This window comes from Typopeltis vanoorti, chromosome 7 (genome assembly GCF_054136105.1).
Source record: "Typopeltis vanoorti isolate ZY-2024b chromosome 7, IOZ_Tvanoo_1.0, whole genome shotgun sequence".
Lineage (NCBI taxonomy): Eukaryota > Metazoa > Arthropoda > Arachnida > Uropygi > Thelyphonidae > Typopeltis > Typopeltis vanoorti.
The window spans coordinates 93,940,504-93,965,843 of record NC_143555.1 but is presented as its reverse complement, the minus strand read 5'-3'; the positions used below and the strand labels follow the sequence as shown (position 1 = coordinate 93,965,843).

The following is a 25,340-nucleotide window of genomic DNA, read 5'->3' as shown; positions in this document are numbered from 1 at the left end:
GCAGCTAAATTTTAATATCACTTGTAATATATTTAAAGTAATCAGATGTGAATAGTATCAAAATTCTCTTTGAAAATGGCGTACGCGTATGCATTTCTAATTGAAATTATAGAAATGTAACTTATTAAAATATTGTGTACGCAAGAATTATTAGATTGATTGCATCAATTTTAGTGTTAAAAGCAACATGATAATGTGAGGTCTAAGAAATTTCTAACGAAAATTTACATTTTGAAAGTTTACTTTTCACTTGCCAAAGATTCATCGTCTATATTTAACAACATCGTGGATGGACGACCAATAGTCAGGTCGAAAAGTTTTTTGTGAATGACTAAAAAATTGCGGTTTCTTGAAAATAATATAACTGGTGTCTATTGAATGCGACTCTTGTGGATATACTTGTAGAGGAGACTCAGGAAGACATTGAACATTAATCTGTATGAACGACATATTGGTTCAACTACGCCCCAGAGAGAGAGATTCGACATCCTTGGGTTCTTTTTTGATAGGATAAAACCCAATAGTAGTTTTATACAAAACATATTCTGTAGTCTGACTCAACGGTGACTTCCATATATTCTGTCTTCTCGTGAATTACTTGTTGATGCAATTGATAGTTTGAAGTGGGTTCTAGTGGTATCTCAGATGTTATATTTTCCTTTACAGCCATTATGTATTAGGTGAATCTTCAGGTATAGAGGAAACAGGTGAGATCAGATGGTCATTAGCATTGTGCCTCTTGCTGGCATGGATCATTGTCTTCCTTTGTCTGAGTAAAGGAGTTCAGTCTTCTGGAAAGGTAAGTTTTATTCAGCCATCAAAAAAAAAAAAAGCTGGACAAACATTTTAGATTTATATATCCAATTGCAAAACAGAGTTCTATTTCTTAGAACTTTGTTTCATAAATGTATTTTAATGATCATCAGTGACTTCTCCATGAGTAATTAAATACGGCAATTAAGTGAGTCCTCCATAATGTAGAATTCACTCAGTTGCGGGAAAATATTTAAATAATCTGTTGTAGTGAAAAGTTTTTGCCAGACTTAATTCATTCAACCCACTGACGATGATAACATTTTTTTATCTGAATGATTGCGATTATTGAATTTCGTTTTACTTTTTCAGGTGGTGTATTTTACTGCCCTTTTCCCCTACCTTGTATTGGTGATTCTATTCTTTAGGGGGGTCACATTGCCTGGTGCTAAGGAAGGAATTCTCTTTTACGTTACTCCAGAGTGGAGCCGACTTGCTACTGCACAGGTATGTTAAACGTAAGATTAAGAATTAAGTGTGACTGTTTGTAAAAATTGAGTACTAGATACACATTATGACTCAGATCTATATTTTCCTTTGTTTTTACGACAGTTACTTTAATCCAATTAGGCTTAAATCATTCCTTCCTGTTTACGCCTACGAGTAAATTCATTACCGTACCATGCGTACTTTCAAAACCCGGATGGTCATTCCCGTAGTGTCCTATGTCCGTTTTTCTGGCCGGTTTGCTTATTTTGAGGGATGAAAAATGAGACTTTCCCGGAGGAAAAAAAACCCTTCCATTGCACTGCCTTATGAGAGTAGCTAATTCACTTTCGATCGAAAAGCCCTGATAAAGGATTTTCGCCTTCTAAACACGATTCGAACCCAAGTCTTTCCAACCAAAGGTCATTCAACACCGACTGAACTACGAATGCCCAGATGTTAAGGGATTTATAAAAATAAAATAGTAAATGCTTAGCATACAAAAGTTGATTTATACTAAATTACTTGATTAAAGTTATCTCCTAGCTTATTGCATAATATATATATATACCTTATATATCCTGATTGAGTTTTTTTTTTAATTTTTAGGCACTGTTATTCAAAAATATCAAAACATATGTACAGACACATAAGCTGAATATAAATCGTAACAATTCTGGGTAATATGTCTGTATATACTGCAAAAAGTTGGGAGTATTGTTCATATTTATATCATGTTTAAATCTGGTCTCAGTATGGTTGAATTTGTCTTTTAGCTAACGCGGCATTAAAATTATAGTCCTCCAATATTTCTGGATGAACTGATATGCAATTTCAAATATTTTGAAGTTCTCATCAACAGACAAGTAGAAACCGAACATGGCTAAGGGAGGCACATGTTGAAATGTTTTTTAAAAAAATTAAATAAACTACAGGTTCTGTGAAGTAAGTTATTGTTTTCACAGTATGATTGGAAACTGTTTGGATGTCTTAGTATAATGCGAAATATTACAGCTACTTCAACATCACTTCATGTAATGCCTTGCCCGTTTACAAACGTAGTCATCTGCTTATTTTCACACATAACCCAAATGGTATGGGATTTCTCAGTAAATAGATATCAAGTCATAGATTCTTTCATTACTCTTAGGTCTTTTTTCTTTGTTAAATTCACATTGACCTTTCCCCCCTCCCCACGAGTGCCTAAAGTATCATACACAGTATGATACTTTAGGCACTGATTGTACGACATTTTTCCTACCATCAACAGATAATGAAGAATATTTCTATTCTTGTGCTTCTTTAATAGCATTTCGATAACAAGATGGATTTTAGAGTTTGTACTGGGGGTTTAAACATCACTTGCAGTTGAATGACATAATACACGAATCCTATAGCTTTAGTTGCTTCATCCCTGTAATTTCAATCAGATGAAAAAAAAAACCTTTAATAATATTCTCTTCCCCCCCCCCCCCCAATCTTCAGGAGGGTGTTTTACATAGATGGAGCATTCTAACTTGTGGTGAGGGTTGTCGGAAGACGTAAGAGTGAAGCGTGGGCAAGTGAAAATCGTAAATATATTACCTAGATATGATAGAAATGAAGAAAAAGGGCTATGCTGGCACGCGATTTATGTGTAGAAGGAATGGATGCCAGTTTTTTTTATTATTATTATGATGGGAGGAATGGTTAGCATTTGTGTATAAGAGCGACAATCTTATGTAACTGTTCCAACTGACGCGAATGAGCATTATCATGGAAATCAGCATGAGGAGATAAGGATTTTTGTGTTCATCCAGTTCGCATCTATTAAGCATGTGCAAGGATATCTATGTAAGTAAGAAACTAAATAAATACAAAGATCTACACGTTTTCCAATTGTGCCAAGCAGACTACAGAGAAGAGTATACGCAAAAAAAAAGCATGCAAGTAACTTATGTCTGTACACAAACGCTAGGAGCATAAGAAACAATAGAGGTAAAGTTTGTTGCCTTGGTCAATATGTTGGGACTTGACTGTAAACATTAGTGAGACTTGGCTATCAGAAGCATAGTTACTAACTGGTATCGAGAGCAAAGAGTACAGCAATTTTAGGAAGGATAGACAGGAGAGGAGGGCCTGTTGCTAATGATATGGGATGACTTGAATCCAGTTAGAGTTGAGCCCTAGGACTGTAGTACTAGTAAGTTTTTTATGTGGCAGTGAGTTTGAAGTCATTTGGTATGAGGTGGAATCTGACAAGATTAAATACACAGTGGAGTGTTGTTACAGACCTGGTGGATCGGTTACTAGTGACGAACAAATGTATCACCAAATAAATACGATTGGTGATAAAAGAGTAATCATAATAAGGGACTTTAATTATCCAAATATTGATTGGATAGCTGTGAAATCGCATGAGAAGAATGAAACTGAATTTATTGTGCTGTTCCGAGAGAACTTTCTCAAGCAGCATGTGATAGAAGTCAAAGAGTGCTACATCTGGTTATAGTGTCAAAGGGGGGGGGGGAAGTCCAGTTAAAGACGTAATTATTTTGCCTTCGATTGGTGAGAGTGATCATGAAGTACTCACTTGGGAGTGGCTAAGTTTGTGAGTGTTCCATTCAGAAAAGGTTACATATTGAACTACAAAGCTGGAAATGATGACCAACTGAGGAATATGCTAGGTTCTGCTGTCGGTGATTGGAAGGGAAGGATAACGACACTGGCAAGTGTTTACAAAATATTTAAATGATGCAATGTGTCCCTAGAGTTCGAAATATAAATAGGATACGAGTGAAATGGATGCGTAATCTTATCAAGCAAAAGATTCGTAAAAAAAAAGGATGATGTGGAAGGAATACCATGTGCATGAGATGATAAACGTTATCAAAATTATAAGCAGCAAGCCAGAAGAATCACAACTGTTGTACGGAAAGCTAAGTTTGAATATCAAACGAAACCGGCTCTGCAACTAAAGACAATTCAAAAGAATGCTTTCGTTATTGTACAAGAAAAAAGAAAGAATAGATATGAAAGAATAGCTTTACTGCATGTAGATGACATGCGAGTGACAGATTCAGAAGAAATTGTTCAAGTAATTAGTGCGATAAAAGCTATCTACCTCATGTATACAACATTAAGCTCGCTGTTACTTCTTCTGGATAAAGAAACTTAGGTATGGGAGGAGGAGGAGGTACTAAAGCTGTTACATAAACTGAATAAGAATTCGGCAATAGGGACTGATCGCATATCAGGACAGATGCTAAAAGAGTGTTCGGTGAACTGGCTGTTCCATTGACCAGACTATATATAATTTGAGTTTCAGAACAGGGACGATTCCAGAGAAATAGAAAGAATGTATGGTAATCCCATTCCACAAGGATAGCTCAAAGACTGATAACTATCGACCTGTCAGTATCTCTGTAGTGGTGGAGATTTTGAAAAAAGGTAGTCAGGGCTCTCATTTAGAAATGGGTTGACAGAGAATTTCTACTTTGTAATGAGCAGCATGTGTTTACTAAGGCAAGGTCATCTTTGAATAGCTTGCTCACATTCTATAATAACGTTACCATTGAACTAGAAAAGGGGAATGGATACATCATGACTCTTTGGGATTTTGCTAAGGCTTTTAACGGAATATAGCATGGTAGGCTGTTGCATAAATTCGAGAAAATGGATTTCGGTTATAGAATATTAACGTGGATAAGAGGATGGCTGACTGACAGATATCAAAAAGTGGGAAACGGGAGTTGTGAGTCTGCAAGATTTAAGGTAACAAGTGTGTACCACAAGGATCAGTGCTTGGTCCACTGTTATTCAACCTGTACATTAATTATACTGGGGGATTTGATAAGCGATATACAGCCATTTGCTCTATGTTACTTGTCTGTGACGCAAAGATAATCAGGGCAGTTGATATGCAGTACTTGCAGAATAATAAGGTGGGATTATGCTAGAAAAAAAACTGATCACGCTAGGGATCTTGAAGTGTTAGTAGACAGCAAGTTGAATTTCAGGGTCCATGTAGCAAAGATTGCAAATACAACTCAAAAGATAATTGCAATGCTTTATTGAACTTTGACATGTAAAGATAAGGGAGTAAGTCATTTTTCCTCTTTACAAGGTCTTGTTATCAAGATCTCGCTTAGACTATTGCGCGCAGGTCTGATCTCCTGGTTTCCATGGTGATTCTGATACTCTGGAGAGAGAGAGAGAATGCATAAGGGAGAATGTTAAAATCTCCTGGTTTCCATGGTGATTCTGATACTCTGGATAGAGAGAATGCAAAAGGAAGAGTGTTAAAACGTCCTGGTTTCCATGGTGATTCTGATACTCTGGATAGAGAGAATGCATAAGGGAGAGTGTTAAAAACGTTTGGTACCACCATCTGGAAGAAATTATAAAAAAAACCTTGGAGGATAATGGATCGCAATGCTGTAGCCGATGAAGTTGTAACTGAGGCTCGGCCACTGCTGTTACCCTCCTGCCATGATCAGAGCTTTAATAGCTTAATAACACCTTATCCCTACACTGTCCTCTACAGATAACTGGGAAGATGAAAAGCATTATTGCTTCGCCCCTTTAAGCCAGTCCTTATAAGGACTATAATTCAATTCAATTCAATTCAATTCAATTCAATTCAAAAATTGAAACGTTTGGTATTTTTAAATTACTTTGACTGAAAATTGGTTTGGTGATTATTTTTTATTACTCACGTATGGCTAATAGCGAATGTAATTATATGTTGTCTGTAAGATGCTTGTTAGAATGCTTGTCGTTTTGCATTATTATTATCAGAAATCTGTATGGCATTTATTTGGGAGATAATAAACTGTCATTATTATTATTAAGAAAGAGACCTCTAGGGAGTAAAGGACTCACCAAGGGAGGCATACATTACCCACATCAGCTGTCACACCTTCTCATTCACACCTGATGCAATTACTACTTCAACGGGCAAACTGTTTCACCTCCACACTGTTCTGTGAAAAAAAATATATAGCCCTCACCTCTTTCTTGACTCTTACAAACAACTTCCACAGATGTCCCTGTCCTCGGCTCATCTTCCATATAAAAAAAATCATCAATTAATATCCTATAACACTCTTTCAGAAATGTATAGGTCTCTACCATATTATTCCTCTTTATCTTTTCAAGGCCTGTGTTGCTCAGTGAAAGTGACGCTTCCATCCTCTGCGCTAGACCGTCCGAAAACAGACTTATAGTTGGAGTCTAGTTGCCGACTGGAGGAACTTTTTCTAAGCCTTTCTTCGACCGGTTCCCGAGTTAGTCGATCTTGGCACGAGCAAGGGGGGTTTTTCTCCCAGAAACTCGGGTTTTTCGTCTCGTAAACTGAAGAAAATCAACAGTTGAACCCACATCATTTCAGACAGTAATATATCCTTTTAGAGTTAGTTACCAAGAGATGGCAGCACTTACTTGCCGGTCTCTTCATCGGGGACACCTATAATTAGTGATAGTCTTGAGCCAGCTATCTCTGATTGGCTACCGGTGGAGATCTGCCCATTCAGTCTCCAAAAGCTAGATAGGGTTAAGAGGCCTCACCTACTACCTATAAGGGAACAAAATGCGTTAGGTGATTTATTTATTTATTTATTGATAAAATCTTTTTCATAGAACTCAAGAAAATTAACATTTATTTTCTGTAACAATAGAATTTTCATGTAAATTAATGGAAGGCGTCTTCGAAGAATTCAGAATCCTCCTTTGTTAAAGCTTGAAGCATCCCCCCCCTCCTTATGAGAGCGGTTTAATTACCATTTAGTTGAATTCTGCGACTTCACTCAGACACTCAATAACTTATTCAGTTGAAATGCAACTTTGTAGATATTCTGGAATATTTACATATATACACGGCACAATTTCTGTCTTTGTGAGGTTACCATACATGTCTCAGCCATATAAAACAATGTAAAAATAGAGTCACTGTTAATTTGGTTCCTCAATCAAGGATGTGCATTTCAATTCCATAATGGATATGAATGTGCCCGGCCTGGTTGCTCGAGTAGTTATCATATCTTCTCCAAGCTAAAAGGCTGCGGGTTCGAATCCCTGAAAAACAAGCGGACCTTGCACCAAGCGGGACATAACGCTAGGAAAAAGAAGAATGGATATCAGTGGTAGAGGAGATCGTCAAGTATGAGATCATCATTCTGTTTATTGGAAGCCCAAAGTGGCTTCCAATAAACAGAATGATTTGCTCTTTAGAGAAGGCTTTCAAGCTTCTCCAAACTTTACCTTACTCCAGGTATGAGTTCCCATATTATTAAAAACATCAAAGCAAAAAGGTGGACAGCACACTGGCAATTCGTCATAGCTTCATGGTTCTTATTAAAACTAAGTAGTTACACTCATGACATCGTGTTACTTCTAATAGCACCATTATATTACTACAGTTCTAATAGTAGTAAAAAAATAGTATTTTTACCCCTATGATCATTTTATTCTGATCTTAGTGATGGTAGCCTTTTGACAATGTGCCAATTTCTAAAGTTCTCTGTATTATTATTATCAACGGAATACGTCAAAATGTAAACTATTATGCCTATCGGTGATGTAACGTGGAATGGCCTTCAGTGATTAGTCCAGGTCTCCATGGAGGTCCAAATAATAATAATTATTATTATCACTAATAATAATTATTTATTATTTATTATTATTTTTTATTAATAATAATAATTATTTATTATTTATTATTATTTTTTATTAATAATAATAATTATTATTATTATTATTATGTAACACCTCCATGGAGTCCAAAGACTCATCAAGGGAGGGGCACCTACTCTACAACTCTCTTCCTCTACCACTCAATCCACCAAGTACAACGAACCGCAATTACCATCATCGTCTACACCAACGCCATCTACTGCTCGTCATTACCACTAGTATTTTCACATACAATCACAAAGGTCCATGCCCTCGGCGGGATTCGAACTCGCAGCCTTTTGGATGGAGAGCGGATACGCTGACCACTCGGACAACCAGGCAATAATAATAATAATAATAATAATAATAATAATAATAATAATAATAATAGTCTATCTTTTTCGTCTGATACTTGATCGTCTTCCTCCAATGATACTAAATTTCGTAACCTTTGAAAGAACTGTCTCTGGAGTGTCCAAACGAACTTAATTGCTGTTTAAGAATTATAACTACGTCATAACTTTATAATTTAATTCGTGTTTGGCTTGCTCATTTGTTTTCTGACCAGTGTGTCTTATTTATTTTTTATGCATTTCATTTAATGCTCTGATTTTCTGCATTTCTTTCTCATTGAGTGTTCATTGTCTCGGCTGCATGTAGGTATAATGACGGTTTTATAGAGTTTTAGTTTGAGCCATTTTAAAATGCTGTTATCTTTCCATATTTTGTTTAATTTATCACATTAGACCATCCTTTGTTAAGTCTGTATTTTACTATTTCTGCGTTGTCGAGCTTGTCCTTGGTTCGATTCTCGTCGCCGACGTGAGAAGCTTAAGGATCTTTCACAGTCATAGACAAGTTAGCCCGTCTTGGGCATGGACAGCAGGGTTTTTCTTCAATTTATCTGGAGTTTTTCATTCCACAAGCGGGCAAACCGGCCCCGTGAATACACAGTCATGAATCCAGGAATGCATCCGCCCTTAGGGGATGCAGCAGAGGAGTGGCAAACCGGCTGCATTAATACGCCAGTAACTCCGTTCATAAGGACGGGACTCAACCCGACCTAAGACGGACGAGAAGGATAGGTATAAACATTTAATGCGGTTTGATAGTCGTGCCATTGATTTGTAGACCTACTTCTTCAGCTATGAATTCCATCAATTGTTTTAAGTGTTTTATTTCATAGATTTCATAGAAATTTTAATTCCCTAATAAAAATCATGTTTAATAGATACGCTGTACGTGTGAAACTAATACATTTTTTTTGCCTTTTTTTTTTTTTTTTTTTTTTTTTTAGGTTTGGGGAGATGCTGCCGTGCAAATATTTTTTGCTCTTAGTCCTGCCTGGGGAGGCTTAATTACATTATCATCATATAATAAATTTCACAATAATTGCTACAAGTAAGTTATTACCATTAGAATTTTCTATTTTTAAAATAAATCACACACACACACACACACACACACACACACACACACACACACACACACACACACACACACACACACACACACACACACACACACACACACATATATACATCAGACAACTGTCAGATCACGCAGACTTATCGTATATGTTTGCCTGGGGGGGGTATATGTTAGATAAATATTTCTCAAACTTTGCTGACCGTTGCCCACTAGTTTCCACATCCTTTACTGATATATCATATTTTTCAATCAGAGAAAACAAGCGTATGTACTCCTAATTACAAAACTGTAGTGAGATACACAACTTTAATGTTTTGCGGTCACATTTAAGTAGGAGGTAAATTAGGATAAAAATGGGCTATATTGTGAATTACAATTACTTTTTGCATGCAAAAAGGTTCTACGTTAAGCCAATGGCTAATTTTATGTACCACTGTACTCTCACATGTTAGGATGTGATATACAGTATAGCGTGTAGAAATATATATTATTACAATATAAAAATGAAATGAATTATGTAAAAAAACTTTTTTAATTAACATAACTTATAATATCACGTGTTCCAAATTGTATATGAAAATTTTGAAACGAAGAAAACATTTATTTATTAATAAACTTCTCTTGCTTCCCGCACGGTCTACTTGTCGGCTGAAGACCACACTTTGAGAAAAGTCTCTTTTATTATTTTATAGAAGTCCTTGAGACCTGCAGGAAGCAGTAAACTTGCCTCATGAGAGCTTTCTGATTTCCCCTTCATATGCTGTTGACCATAACTTCTGTCCTTCCATGTTTCTGTCCGATTCATATATTACTTCTCACTTGCACAACTCCTAACATTTTATAAATAACAAATTTGTTCGGCATTAGAAAGTTGCTATCCCAGGCCTAAAGATCTGGAGATTGTATCACATATAACTTTCTACGATTAGAATAAAAAAATATAAGGGATAATGAGAATCTGGAGTGTGCTCAGAGGTAACGAAGCGTTGAATATTTCATACGGAAGTTGTCAGGGCGCGTTCACTGATTTAGGCTCGTCCTGTCCATTTCATATTAACTTACAGCAGCTGGTATGCAATACTGTTCATTCAAAATCCAGTCAGTTTAGTACCTTAATTAGAACTAACATTTTATCTATTTCTGTCCACTGAAACAACCTTTTTCACATTGGGTCTCTCCAAGAATTACGACCTTAAACTGTTCATCTTTATTCTTCTTAATATTTAGATTTTGCAATCTTTTATTCTGTAAGGTTAATATTAAAAAAAAAACAGAAAGAAGAGAATTAGAAAAAACTTGAAGGTAGAAGAATTCAAGGTATCTGGATAATTAGTAGATAACAAGCGAGCCTGGAATCTTTATACAAGTAATGTATATGTGGAATTTAATAACACTAAACCAACATTTCCCAAAATGTGGTAGAATTAAAATCATACTGAAGAAAAATGGCCCCAAGGCTTTTTTCATTCTTGTGTATTAACTAATTGTTTTTTAAAATATACTAATGTCACGCATGTTTAATATGAATTATACTTTTAAAAGGCCTATTTAGTTTTGTACATTTATTATGTACATTTATTCTTCTGGGTGGGCTAAGGAATACATACTCTGTTGGCCACACGGACTAATTCAGGCCATTGTTATCCCCAAATGTTTTAAGTATCCATCTGTTCTTTGTTTAGATGATTTAAAGATTTATATTCCAATTTCTGTGAATAATCGATATTATTAATATTAGTTTATTCAATTGATTGTATTCATTACAATCAATTTTTATTGGAAAATCTATATTTTATAAATTTATTACAAATTGCAATCGTGTAAATGATAAATTTCTTACAAAATTATAAATATTAGTTTTATAAATATATTATAAATTATAATTTTATTTTAATTTCATATATTAATAAAATTGTAGTTAATTAATAATTTTGTTTCTTTTTCTTTCTTTCTTTCTTTTTTTTTTTTTTTTTGTAGGGATGCCCTCATTGTTTCTGTGAGTAATGTCCTTACCAGTATCTTTGCTGGATTTGTTATCTTTTCCGTCATTGGTTACTTGGCTCATGAGCTCAATACCGATGTTGGGCGAGTGGTAGACCAAGGAGCTGGATTAGCATTTGTGGTTTATCCAGAAGTAGTTGCAAGACTTCCTATTGCACCACTTTGGGCATTTTTATTTTTCTTCATGCTTCTGACACTAGGTTTAGACAGCCAGGTAAGTGGCGCCGTCTGTTTGATTTCATTTCAACTATATTTAGGAATATTTAAACAATAATTACACTAGAAATTTTACAATATGTATACTACTACGACGAGAAAGTTTTAGATGGTTTAATGTAGTGTGTAAATTATATTCATGCATATCAGTTAATAATTACTTCGAGCTTTTATTTTTCAAGGCGAAAGCAGTGTCTTTATGCAAAGTTAATGTGTATTGATTTTTGGATTACATTTATTCTTTATTTCATAATAGCACCACATTAAACTTCATACAAAACTAGAGGCACAACCGTAAAAGTCAAAATTTCTAAATTTTATTATGAGATATACAAAGAAGCTGACAATTTTAGTCAATTCACATTCAAGTTTTATAGAAGCTCTACTGTGACATTACGGTAATTATTCAAGAAATAAAATGAGGAAATTCTGAGAAGAATTTTCGATAAATGTTCTTAATTTTTCTTTCTATACAATAAAACTTCAACAAATGATCACTGAATTGAATGAAGAAAGTAAAAAAAAAAAGAAAGGATTAAATATAAACAAAGACAAAACAAAAATAATATATAATAAATACATTACCAAAAAAGCAAATCGAACACCGGGATATTGATATTGTGACCTAGGATGTTTACCTCGGACAAAAGATCACAGGAAAGGAAGAAGTTATACGTTGAATTCAACTTGGTTGGATAGTATTTTCCAAATACTATCCAACCAAGACCAAAGATACGGTGGGAGGATGAAATTAAAAAGATGACAGGAACTCAATGGAATAAAAAGGGTTCAAGATAGGAATGAATTGAGGACTTTGGGGGAGGCCTTCTTCCAGCAGCAGACAGAAAATTGCTGATGATGATAAATTGAAAGTCTGCCAAATGTTTTCACAAACCAATGAATACAGAACTATATCTATGTTATATTTTATCACGCATTTAAAAACGATACATTGATCTAAAAGATAGTGAATCAGCCAAAGGGAAATTTTTTAAAAAAATTACATATTTGTCAATCCTTACAATACTTATGAGCAAGCTCTGATCCAATACTTACAAATACTAATGAGCAGTTATATAGAGAAATAAAAACTTCATTTAAATTACTTAAATATAAAGAGCTAATAAGCTTCATTTCGGCGATATAAACATTATTTAAATTAAGGGGATATTAAACCCCACATTGTTTTAAAACCGAATAAGAAACTCAAAGATTGGAATCAGAGAGTTTCTTGCCGAATATAGTAAACTATAAAGTATCGGCGACCACTAGCGTGAGCTAATGCAAGTGACCCTAGTACGTAGTACAATACCGGACAACTCGGATACCTGATTCCAATCTTTGAGTTTCTTATTCGGTTTTAAAACAATGTGGGATTTAATATCCCCTTAATTTAAATAACTTCATTTAAAGTTATGGAATAAATCATCTCTCTCTCTCTCTCTCTCTCTCTTTCTTTTCTTCCTTGAGAACAATCAATTAATGTCGATGGGACTGGAAAAAATACTTTTTCGCACCCATCGAATGTGTACATCAACTTAACAACTTAATTTACTTGTCACATCAATATTGCTAATAGCGATCAACATGGAGAATGAATTCGCTATTCTTTCACACGAGAACAAATCGACCATCTAAAAGCATTAAATGCAACATCAAGAATTCCAAACTAGATGAAATTTGACGAAGCTGTTATTTTTAACAGACTACCAAAGTCTTTATTTTCAGGATTTTATTCAGCAGGTTTATAACAATTTAATTAATTCCTTAAGCTATGAATTTTAGAAACCCCATCAACATTTATGACATTTGGGGAAAAAAGTCGAAATCGAGATGGTCCTTTCTTTATAATTGTCCCATAAATTCATCCTTCTAATAATTTGATCTTAAAAGTTAGGAAACTGTTACTCCACTTGAAGAAGTGTTCCTTATATTTCTTTTTTTATGCTTCCTGTTTCACAACCATCTTATTTGTTTTTAAGAATCCCCCTCCCAAAAAAAATCTCCTTCCTTTCTTTATATTTATTTTCCCCACTTTTATTTTGTGTTGTATTTCGATATTATACATTGCTTTTAAGTTCGTTTTAATCCCTGCATTGAAACAGGTCTCATCTACACGACAATCCAGTAATTGTTTTTCTACTTTTATTTTATTCCATTTTATCCATTGTAGCCTATTATCACTTTCTTGGTATAAAGTAAATTTAGCATTTTAATCACAAACGTTTATCATAAAACATGGAGTTGTTCACATTTCTTAACCTTTTTTTTTTATTTCTTACAGTTTGCATTGCTGGAGACTGTAACCACTGCCATTTTAGATAGATTTCCACTATTGAGAGAACGAAAACTGTTTATAGTACTAATCACGTGCATTTTTGGATATACGGGAGGATTGATATTTACCACAAGGGTAAGTACGCAATGATTGTTGCTTTCACACGTTCGTTTTATTGATTTGTAGCGCCACCTTCTGAAATTTCTAAATTTTTCGTATTCCAAATGTTATTACTATTATTATTTTTACAAGCATAGTTATTATAGTTATTAATAATAATATTAATAATAATGTCGTATCATTGTTTTATGTTCAGCAGTCGCAATATCCACACTTGCTACAGTCATTTGACACAGGGTCGGCTGATTTAATTAATTTCTTCATTTTTAATTTCTTTTATTTTTATTTATATAATTTTAATTTTAAAGAATATTGTGTTTTGACTTTAAAATTATTCTAATTGTTCAAAGTAAACTTCATTTAATGTGTTTCGAATTAAACTTTTTTATTGCAGTAATTTTTATTAACTCTGTTTTTTTCTGTCTCTCTCTTCTCCGTTTTTTTTTATTTTGTTCCTCTTTTTTGTTGCCTCCTCTTCTCTTTTTGTTTATTTTTTCCGGGTAGATCGTGAAGAGCCGCATGACGCGTGGCGCGAGCGGCATGCGGCTCGCGAGTCACGTTGTGGCTACCCCTGTATGTAAGCTTCTTCTGACAGTATAGTTTTGAAAGAGTTCTCAGCTACATGAAAAGGTTTATCCTTTCTTTGAAAAGGATAGTATGAAGTATGAAAAGGTTTACAAATTATTCTTCAAAGTTGAGGAGGATTACCAGCTGGATTCCATTCTTCGCTAAATCAAGTTAAGCTTTCTTGCTTCATATAATGGTGATATTCAGGTATACCGTCCTAGGCTTTTGCCTAGGACGGTATATCTGATAATCGCTTTGTTTACATGAGAAGTCAGATGTATTTCATAATAGGACAAGACTTGATTGAATCAATGGAATTTGTGGGAGCTTTATTAGAGTTGGCGTGATAATGTAATCTTCAGCTATATATCATCATCTGGCTTGGTGCTTCCTGTCTCGCAGGAAAATTCCACTGGAAATTGGATGATACATATGGAGTGAAAAAGTGGATGCAGGTGAGACCATATATTTGTAGTCGGTAGTGGTAGAGAGGTGCATGTTGATATGAGATGAAAGATACGTTTATGAGGATTTCTCTTCAGATTTCAATACTTGCGTGTTGCAAATTACTTTTCTCCCGAATGAAGAATTTCTCTATAACTTTATTGATATAGATATGCAGTTTTGTTCACTTCAGCATGTTATAGGTTGGAATGTTGCTAAGAGATCCTAAAGTATTTTTGTACATCGCTTGTAACTGGAGAAACAGTTCTCGGGTTTTAGTTTCCCTTACCAGAAGACATTGGTTTTTCTCGGATTTATTTTATTCCAGGGATATTTGCATACATTTAATTTTGTAACATAAATATAATTTTTGTTAAATATAAATATAATTTTTTTGTATGTTCCGTGAATGATTTTCATTTCTTTCTCATTGCTCATTATGATAGTGACGTCATCAGCGACTAATTTTCCAATATGGATATAACGCGTATCCTCATTTGGATGGCCAAGCCGTCTAACGTTTACTGGGGAGGACTCTATGGCAAATATATACAACTTTCTTGACAGAAAAACAGTTTTTGAGTTATTCCGTGTGCGAGAAAGTAATGAACAGGTAAAGCGATTGTTTACTCTCAAACAGTAAGGAACTAATTGATCCATGATGAAAAATCAATATCCATGTGACCTCAAGGCTTTAAAAATATGCACCTGTTGAACTCTGTTTTTTTTTTTTTTTTTTTTTGTTGTTGTTTGTTTGTCAAGGCTGGTTGGGTTTCGTTTTTCATTTTGAATGCTGGCCAGGTGAATGAGATCTGTGATTAAATGTATGTTACCATGTATCGATCTCTCTAACACAAAGTAACTTTGGTAGTGGTTTACTATGGCTCTGATCTCCCGTCTTTGGAAGGTGAGTTGCAACTGATAAAAGTACATTAAAAGAGGATTCTTCCGAATTAATGCCAGAAAACTCTAAAGAAACCTCCGATATGAATTCATCCATTTTAGATTAAGATTTGTTTTTTTTTTCACAGAGAGCTACGTGCTGTTGTTTCAATACTTCTAAAGTAATTTGCTTTCTTTATATGTGAAGGGTTGGAAGGTTTTTTTTTTTTTTTTTTTTTTGCTCCTCTGAAGATTTTTCTAACAGCTTCCTGAGAGGTTTTCACAGAACAGTTCTGAAGTGATTTAATTGTATCTTTTGTTCCAGCCTTCTCAATACATAATAGAAACATTGAGAAAGCTGGAATGTTGAATGTTCCTTCTGGCGGTGTTAAAAAAATACATGAATGGAAGCATCTGACATTTAAGGAGAATCTTTCGGAGTAAACAAATATGCCTGTATGGTCTGCAGAATGGAATAACATGCAGGAATTTATTCATGAATATTGCAGCTGATGCTCAATTTGCCTGATTCTAATGGATCTCTGTTGATTTTTTTATAAAATTGACTTCGAAGCTGAGTACAAAAAAACGTTTTAGCTGGATTTCAGAATAAGCCAATGTGCTTTCGTAGGTTTGGGCAGAGTCTGAAACTAATAGCCTGAATTTGAATACACATTACGGATCTTGCAGGAGGATGTTGTTAAAGATCCAATTGGCACTTTACCTCTTGTTTGGATGGTCAGGAGAAAATTGAAAAGTTGCAGTTTAATGACGAATCTAAGATGTTGAAAGGGATGTGGAAGATGCCTCTAATAAGAGGGACGCTCTGTTTGGGATACTTGTAGAGGTCTCATTTTCTTATTTAAGCTGATTTAGTGGTGTGAACAAAGAGAAATGCAGTATCGATGTTCGCATCACTATGTTCCCACCAGTGTTAGTAAACTACAGCTGATCTCCAGTTGTTGAAGATCAGCTGTGGTTTACAACACTTTTGTCACATAGCAGCTCTAGTCAAGGCTCTTGACTAGAGTTGCTATGTTAAACGGAGTGGATTTTGTCTGTTTTGAGATCTAGAGTGCAATTGGAGTCGCCAGCTATAATGATGTATTCCAGATAAACTCAATTCGTGGATTGCCATTGCAGATGTATTAATCTACGCTATGTTAATAAAAACGAACATATGGAGAGCATTGGGATTTGCAATTTCCGGATGAGCGTGTAAAGCATGGCCTGTTTGTAACCTTTGTAATCGGCTGAGTTTGCAGGAAGACCATTTATATAAACTGACTCCTGTTTCATAATGTTCATAGGATCATTCCGTGATCACATAGTTTCTTGAAAGGAATAATTATGTACAGAAATATCAGATCTGTTTCAAACTAACTTATTTCTTAGATCAGAGACACATTCCCTTGCATTGAAGGATAGGATGTAAAATAACATCACAATTTTTTAGGGATTGAATGCAGAGAATGGAATGGATTTTAGGGACAGAGAATGAACTGATTTTCCCCTAGTACTAATTTTGGAACCTTTTTTTCCAATGATGGATCAGGTAGTACATTTCCTTATCGTTGTTAAGCTCTACACTAGTCTTTTGGCACTTCAGTAAAGATCCTGATGTTTTGATTTGAGATTTGTGATCCTCGTAGTAAATTCGAGGGCTGATGAAGGGCCAAGAAATACCCCCGATCTTTTTGGCCCTTCAAGTACATTTCTTTTTTTTTAAGAGACGTAGAATTATCTTTTTTCCCTGTATTGGGGATGTCATGTGGGTGCATCTAGAAACTCAGACTTTTCTAGGTTTAACTGGGATTTCGAGTTATCAGGAGGCTTCGTAAGAAACACATTCGGCCAAGGGATTAAAAACTTTTATTTTACGTACTGACATGCGAATGCCAATACCGATCCTCTTCGATTCCCTACGCATCATTCGGTGAGATATGGGTCGCCAACAGCTTTTATTAAATGCTTCGATCAATTGCTGCACACAGGAAGTTATGTTTGTCCGCTCACGTTCTCAGACAACGGCAATTTCGTTCTTGGCAGACTGTCTTAGGACCCGAGATACATCTCTTAGACAAGCAATGTGTATTATTTTTACACTGATTAAACATCCGAGATATCTCATCTTTTGCGAAACCAGCTCTGTTGTTTTTATATTCGTGGCTGCAACCAGAAGAGCACCCACAATAAGCACTTGATGGAACCTCGAAAGATCCTTTGTTTTTCCCATTTTGATCAAAACTATTGACGATTACTTACCAGTAGCATTGTTAAATAGTTGCCTAGAACATGTGATGAGGCATGCGATCAAGTATTTTGATGTTTTTGATGTTTTTGTTCATCTGCATAAAGATTTCTAAATCAATAGCCGATATGTGTAGTTCTCTGATGGAGGGGATGCTCTTTATCAATATGGTAGCTGTCTTTTTATGCTGTGGAAGTTCATCACTAGAACTGATTCTCTTAATTATTGGTGAGTGCTCATTTTTCCAATAATCCTCTTCTTGTATGATTTTTGTTTTTCGTTTCCCAAGTTGGTTGAGAGATCTGCGTTTTTATTTATAATATTTGTTCTATTATAAGAGATATTAGGATAATTCTTCCTAATTTTCTCTGTATCGTGACAGTATATGAAACGTATAAAATTAAAAAAATATAAAGTATATAATTTGTTTAATTTAAAAATATTTTAAAATCGTTATAATATTGATTTATTTTCTTTAAGTAATAAAGGATTCTTATATTATTCGTTAATATAATTTCAATATTTCATTTTATTTCACTTTAAGGTAATAAAATATTTTTTAATTGATTATGCAATTTTTAATAACTAATTGATGTAATCCTTTAGCAAAAATCATCACAAAGTTCAAGCAGTCAAAAGATGCGTAAAAATTTCCATGTTTCATCGAATAGGATAAATATCACCTAGAAGCAATGACTATCTGTGAACCATATTTAAAAGAAAACAGTGATAAATTAAAAACAAAAACGTATTTTAAAAATTCTTTGTAGTCGATAAGTCTTAATCCTGAAATTAAAAGATTAATAACATTGAATTTCTCTCTCTCCCTCTCTCTTTCTCTTTCCATCATTTAGGCCGGCGTTTTTTGGCTCCAGTTGTTCGACAAATATGCTGCAAATTTTTCAGTGCTGCTCATTGCTATTTCCGAGTGTGTCTTAATATCCTGGCATTATGGTAAGTAATTCATGTACTATTACACCCACATGTTTTGGATTTCAAGCAAATAATAGAGTTTTCAATTAAAATAATCAGCAACATTTATACGGTCACTTTTCATCTTAATGAAATCCAGTCATCCTCATCCCTATTTAGCATTCATTTTATTACATAAAGAACATAACATTTATCTTAGTGTCAGATAAATGATAAATGATAATGATAAACGACTCATCAAACCTCTTAATTGTTCACTGGAAGCAGTTGTGTACGTGTAAATAAGATGCTAACAAAATTGCATCCATAAATTCTCCTTCGTATTTAATCAGAAGCCAACTAAACGCATAATCACCCCATATTTGCATCAACGTCGTCCTTTATTTTTTTTCATAAATATTCTCTGCTAAGAAACTGACTTCGTTAAATGCTTTTTGACATACTGTTTATTAAGTTTAATGGCAACTTGGAGAGAGGATAGGAAAATAATGAAATCAAATATTTTGGAGATGATATCGCTATCTTTATACGCAGAAATCATAAGATTATGATTTAGATTCAAATAAATACATTACTGAAAATATGTTAATAGAAAAATTATGATTTTTCTATTAATAGGATGTGGTGAAGTAACATTTTAAACTGCATTAATATTAGGACTTGAAGATGGAATGTTTTCATGTCTCTACTGTTAGGGTATTTCGATCTTCTTGTTAGAATATGGTGTTGGCACATTTAGGGTATTACAATATGGTCATTTAGGATTTTGATTTTTCTACTGTAGGGCGATGTAGATTAGCACTTAAAACATTTTGTTTTTTTATATAGTTAGGGAATAGTGATGGGGCATTTTAATTTTTCGATCATTAGGATGGCAAATTTTGATTTTTACGGTGTTAGAATGCGGTAATTTCAGGTGTTGATTTTTCCAATGTTAGGGTGATTTGTTGAAGTATTTAAATTTTTTTTCTATTGTTAGCACGTGACAACGAAACATTCAGAATTTTCTTTTGTTCGGACGTGGTAATGTAACACTTTGACGTTTCTGGCATTAGGATGGGGTAATGGACAGATTTGGTTCTACTTGCCGACTAGAGGAACTTTTTATTAGCCTTTCTTCGACCAGTACCTGACTTAGTCCATCTCTGACACGGGCAAGTAGGTTTTTTGCTCCCGAAAACGCAGGTGTTTCGTCCCATAAACTGAATCGACTGTAGAACTCAAATATTTCTAAATCCTAAATATAGTGTTAGGATTAGGAACCAGGATCGTGACCCTTGTCAGTCATCTTTTCAATGGATGCCGTTATAATTAGTCTTGGACCAGTTATAGTACGCCCACAGATTCGACACCCTTCGACACTTCTGCGCATGTTCAACAGAACGAGAATCCATTCCGATAATAGAGTAATTAATACGTCTTCTGGGATGAGTTGTTTATTATTATCACACGTCGGAAAATTAACTTCTCTTTTATGATCATTGTAGTTTTTAAAGTGGTAACTATTTTATTTGTATAACAGTTGGGAAATTTTATTTATCATGCACGTGATTTCGCGTGTTGGCGACCGATTCGTACGTCCTTTTCTTTCTCCCCCTTCAGCATGAATCGACTATGACACCAAGCCAAGCGATGCTCTACAGAGTGGGCGTACTCTATCTCTGATTGGCTGCTGGTGGAGAATGAACACTTTCCCTCTATATCCACAAGTCAAATTAGACCTTGCCTACTCCTTTATAAGGAAATAAAAGGCGTTAGCAGATTTATTTATTTATTTAATGTTGTAACTGAACTTTCCTGTGGCTAAAATGGGTTGTTCTGTTATTGATTGGGATGTGCTGATTGAATATTACGATATTCTTGATGTTCAGATGTAGTGACGGAGCGTTTTAATTTTCCTGTTTTCTGGGTATGGTGAGGGAACATTTTGATTTTTTTTCCATTGTTAGAAGATGGTGATGGAATATTTCAAATTTTGAATTGCTAAGGAGTGATAATGAAATTTTTTGATTTTTGTGTACTGTTAGGTTGATACGGGCTGGAATATATATATTTTTTTCTGTTATATTGATGTAGCATAAACTTTCGATTTTTTCTAAGTGAAAATGGAATATTTTGGTTTTTATGTTTTTTGAAGGAACATTTTGATTTTTTCGAGTGTTAAAAAATTATGATTTCATTTCTTTTTTTTTTCGTTTAGATTTTTCAGATGTTAAAGTGTACGTAACCTTTTCATGTTTTATAATTTTTGATTTTTCTAGGACACGCTAACCCAACATTTTGATTTTTCTCTTGTTCAGATGTAACATTTTGAACTACTCTTTCATGGCTGGAGCGACAAAATATTTTGGTATTTCTGTTGTTAAGGACCGCTGACGTAACTTTTTTATTTTTTAGGAATGTGATAACAGAATGCTTCGATGTTTCTGTTGTTAACATGCGATAACTGAATATTTGAATTTTCTGTTGTACGGATATGGTGATATAAACTTTTGACTTGTTCTGATGTTGTGATGGAATGTTTTGATTTTTCTATTGTTAGCGTGGGTAAATGCAACGTTTTTTGTTAGGACGTGGTAACAAAATGTTTGAGGTTTTCTAATTGTGTATGCTAAAAGATTGTTCGGTGAACTGGCTATTCCTTTGAGCAGGCTGTTTAATGAGTCTCAGAAGATGGAGGATTCCGCAGGAATGTATGGTAATTCCATTGCACAAGGGTGGTGCAAAGACTGATGTATCCAACTATCGATCAATTAGTATCTCAGGAGTGGTGGTGAAGATTTTGGAAAAATTGGTTAGGGCCTGCATTCAGAAAATGGGTTGACAGTGAATCTCTACTCTGCAATGAACAACATGGGTTTACTAAGGGGAGGTCATATTTTAGCAACTAGCTCACATTCTGTAACAATGTTACCATTGAATTAGACAAGGGGAATCGATACACCATGATACTTTTGGATTTTGTTAAGGCTTTTGACAGAATACAGTATGGTAGATACACTGTTGCATAATTTGGAGAATATGGGTTTGGGTTATATAATATTAGCATAAATAAGAGGATGGCTGACTGACAGATATCAAAAAGTGATATACGGGGGGAAGTGAGTCTGCAAGATTTAAGGTGACAAATGGTTACCACAAGGATAAGTGCTTGGTTCACTGCTATTCAATCTGTACATTAATGATATTGAGAAGGATTTGACAAGCGACATACAGTTATTTGTTAATGATGCAAAGATAGGTAGGGTAATCAAGAATGTTGCTGATATGCAGTACTTGCAGAATGATTCGAATAGGCTGGAATTAATGGCATGGGAAAATGGATTTCAGTTCAATGTCACTAAATGTAAATTATTATTTTTATTATTATTATTACGTCACTAAACATGATTATTGTAATTGTGTAAATATTTCAGAAATCAATAAATAAAAAATTATTATAACAATAAATAATATTTATTATTACGTGACACTTACAGGTAGTCCAAATATTCATCGAGGGAGAGCACCTACTCAACAACTCTGTCTCCACCACTCAACCCACCAACTACAACGAACCACGACTACATCAACACTATTCACCAGTATTTTCACAAACAGTCATAAACATCCATACCCACGGCGGGATTCGAACCCACAGTGTTTTGGCTGGATAGTGGAAACCCTAACCACTCGGCCAACGAGGCAGACAAGTCATTCATTTCGGCGTGATTAGATATTCAGAGTCTTATTATATTGGTGAGATTATGCTAGAAGAAACTAACGAGGCTAGGGAACTTGGAGTGTTAGTAGATAGGAAGTTGAAGTTTAGGGGGAGCCATGTAGCAAAGATTGTAAATACAACTCAAAAGATAATTGCAATGTTGAAAGGAGCGTTCACGTGTAAAGATAAGGATGTTATTTTGCCTCTTTTCAAGGCCTTGATAAGACCTCTCGTGGACTATTTTGCCAGGTCTGGTCTCCTGGTTTCCGATGTGATTCTGATAAATTGGAGAGAGTGCAAAGGAGAGTGTTAAAAATGATATCAGGATTGTGGAATACTGATTATGAAGACAGATTGAGAATTTATAGACTGCAGACACTAGCAAACAGGAGAAAGAGGGAGTGATATGACTGAGACTTACAAACTTCTGAAAGGGTCATACAGGATTTCAGTTGATGGAGTTTTTCAATTTATGGAGGGTGGGGAAAGGACGAGAGGTCATCCTTGGAAGCTGAGAATGAAGACCGCTAAGAAGGGGGGGGTGAGGGCTAGATTTTTCTTCCAGGGGGGGGTGCGTGATTGGAATGGATTGCCATTGGATTCTGTGAATGGAATGTTGTGTGAATGAATTCAAGAATAAATTTGATAGCTGGTGCATGTAGTATGTGGCCTCCCTCGATGAGTCCTGACTCCCTGGAGGTCTCCCTTAATAATAATAATAATAATCATTGGCGAGAGAATATTTATAATTTTTCTGTTGTTAAGATGCGGTGATGGCACATTTGATTTTCTTGTTTTTAGGATGCGATGATGGAACATTTTGATTTTTCAATTGCTAGGATTGGTAATGAAATATTTTGATTGTACTGTGAGTGCGATGTGGTGATTTAATGTTTTGATATTTCTACTCTTATAGTGATGAGGTATAACATTTTGGTTTTTTCTGCAACTTGAGAAATGTGGATGTCAATTATTTCGATACAAACGGTATCAACCACGGTTCTGCTTTACATGAAATAACAGTGTATGCCGAACATCTGAACTTTTTGTTAAAGAGTGTTTTGGAGACCTGACACACTAAATTGAACACTGAGTAACCAAGATATCGAATGAATGTTTAGTATGTGAGATAGATTCTCCCTTATTAATAATTTAAAGTCCAGTTTTCTTAATACCCGTTTTTGAAGTTTTTAAAGGAAAAATAGGTGTTTTGTAAAAACAAAAATCACAATTTTATGAAAAAAAAACAACACAACATAGAGTTCAATGATTCTGTAAGACAAGCATAATAAATTAAATAATGTTTTTCTTAAAGTGCTGTGAACAAAAAAAAATGTAAATATACTATTCAAATAATACATCATATAATAAATAATAAACAAAATATTCAAATAATACATCAGTATATTTTGTGATGCTTGTTCGTGTAGTTTAAACTATTTCTAAGGTGCAGTTTTATATTTTTGAGTGATTAGATATAAAATTTATTATTATTATTAACCGAGGTGTCGTTTCTTGTAGGAGCGGATAGATTTCTACGCGATGTGGAAAAAATGATTGGCTCGAGATCTTATTTGTGGACTGTCTTCTGGACCATAATGTGGAAAGTATTCACTCCAGCAACCCTCCTGGTAAATAGAAGTTAATCAAGATATTATTCAATTAAATATTTTAAGTAAACATTTTGTCTCACCCATTTTAATGTATTCGTTTTTAAAATTCCATAATTATGGAAATTGCATCCTGCAAAGAATTCCTATTATTGCGCATGCTATTTTGTTTATTTATTTACTATAGATAATATGATACTAGAATAGTGTTAAGCCACAGACTCGTACGTTATTCTAGATTAAATATCTGCTTCTAAATTTAAAATTAATAATTTTATAAAATCTTTTATAAAATTTTCTTGGGGAAATATTATTCTTTTGCTATTTTAATTATAACTTTAAAAATATATTTCCATATGTAAAAATACATCATAAAATTAATTAAATAAATACTTTTGGCATTTGATGTGAACGGACGTATTATTTTGAACAAGCTTGGACTTGGATTAATAGGGAGGTAGGATTTCAATCTGTGGCCAAGTGAATTCGTGATACTCCTTTACCCTACTGTAGGACAGCTAGTTGTATTTTATTGCTGGTAGACACCTGAGAGCTACAGGATTTGCTAGTGAACCCTCAAAAGTCCACAGGATTACCAGTCACCTGCTCGGGACACCTGAGCAATCTCTATTCTCTCTTTCTAATCACAAATTAGGCTAAATAATGGACACTCCATATGATGAGCTCGACTTCAAGCAGCTATTGGCAGTCTTAAAGCATGTAGGAGGTCTGCTGCAAAGGAAATGGCCATTAAATAACATCAAATAACAGAGGTTGAATCAGAGGACTACTAATCCACTGACCCTCTTACCAACGCCTCACAAGACACCAACAGAGGAGATACCACAACAGCTGATATTCACACACTAGAGGACACTGACAACTATTAGGTAGTCAATAGGAAGAAGCGCAGGAAGGTAGTTACAACAATAGAACCCCAAGCGCCCACAGACAAAGTGGCTATCACTGCAGACCATGAAGCACCAATGGACACATCTGCACAGATTAAAGAAC

General features: G+C 34.6%; 1 protein-coding gene across 1 annotated transcript in view; it reads left to right on the top strand.

Annotated features, from left to right (window-relative positions):
* Positions 1–25,340, top strand: part of LOC150104873 (sodium-dependent proline transporter-like) — a 104,029-nt gene that overhangs the window by 71,934 nt on the left and 6,755 nt on the right. Inside the window, exons 6-12 of the mRNA XM_090396033.1 lie at positions 667–799; positions 1,126–1,260; positions 9,188–9,291; positions 11,299–11,536; positions 13,823–13,951; positions 18,935–19,034; positions 24,238–24,347. Of these exons, the coding sequence (XP_090252159.1) occupies positions 667–799; positions 1,126–1,260; positions 9,188–9,291; positions 11,299–11,536; positions 13,823–13,951; positions 18,935–19,034; positions 24,238–24,347 (949 nt within the window). The remainder of the gene's footprint in view (positions 1–666; positions 800–1,125; positions 1,261–9,187; positions 9,292–11,298; positions 11,537–13,822; positions 13,952–18,934; positions 19,035–24,237; positions 24,348–25,340) is intronic.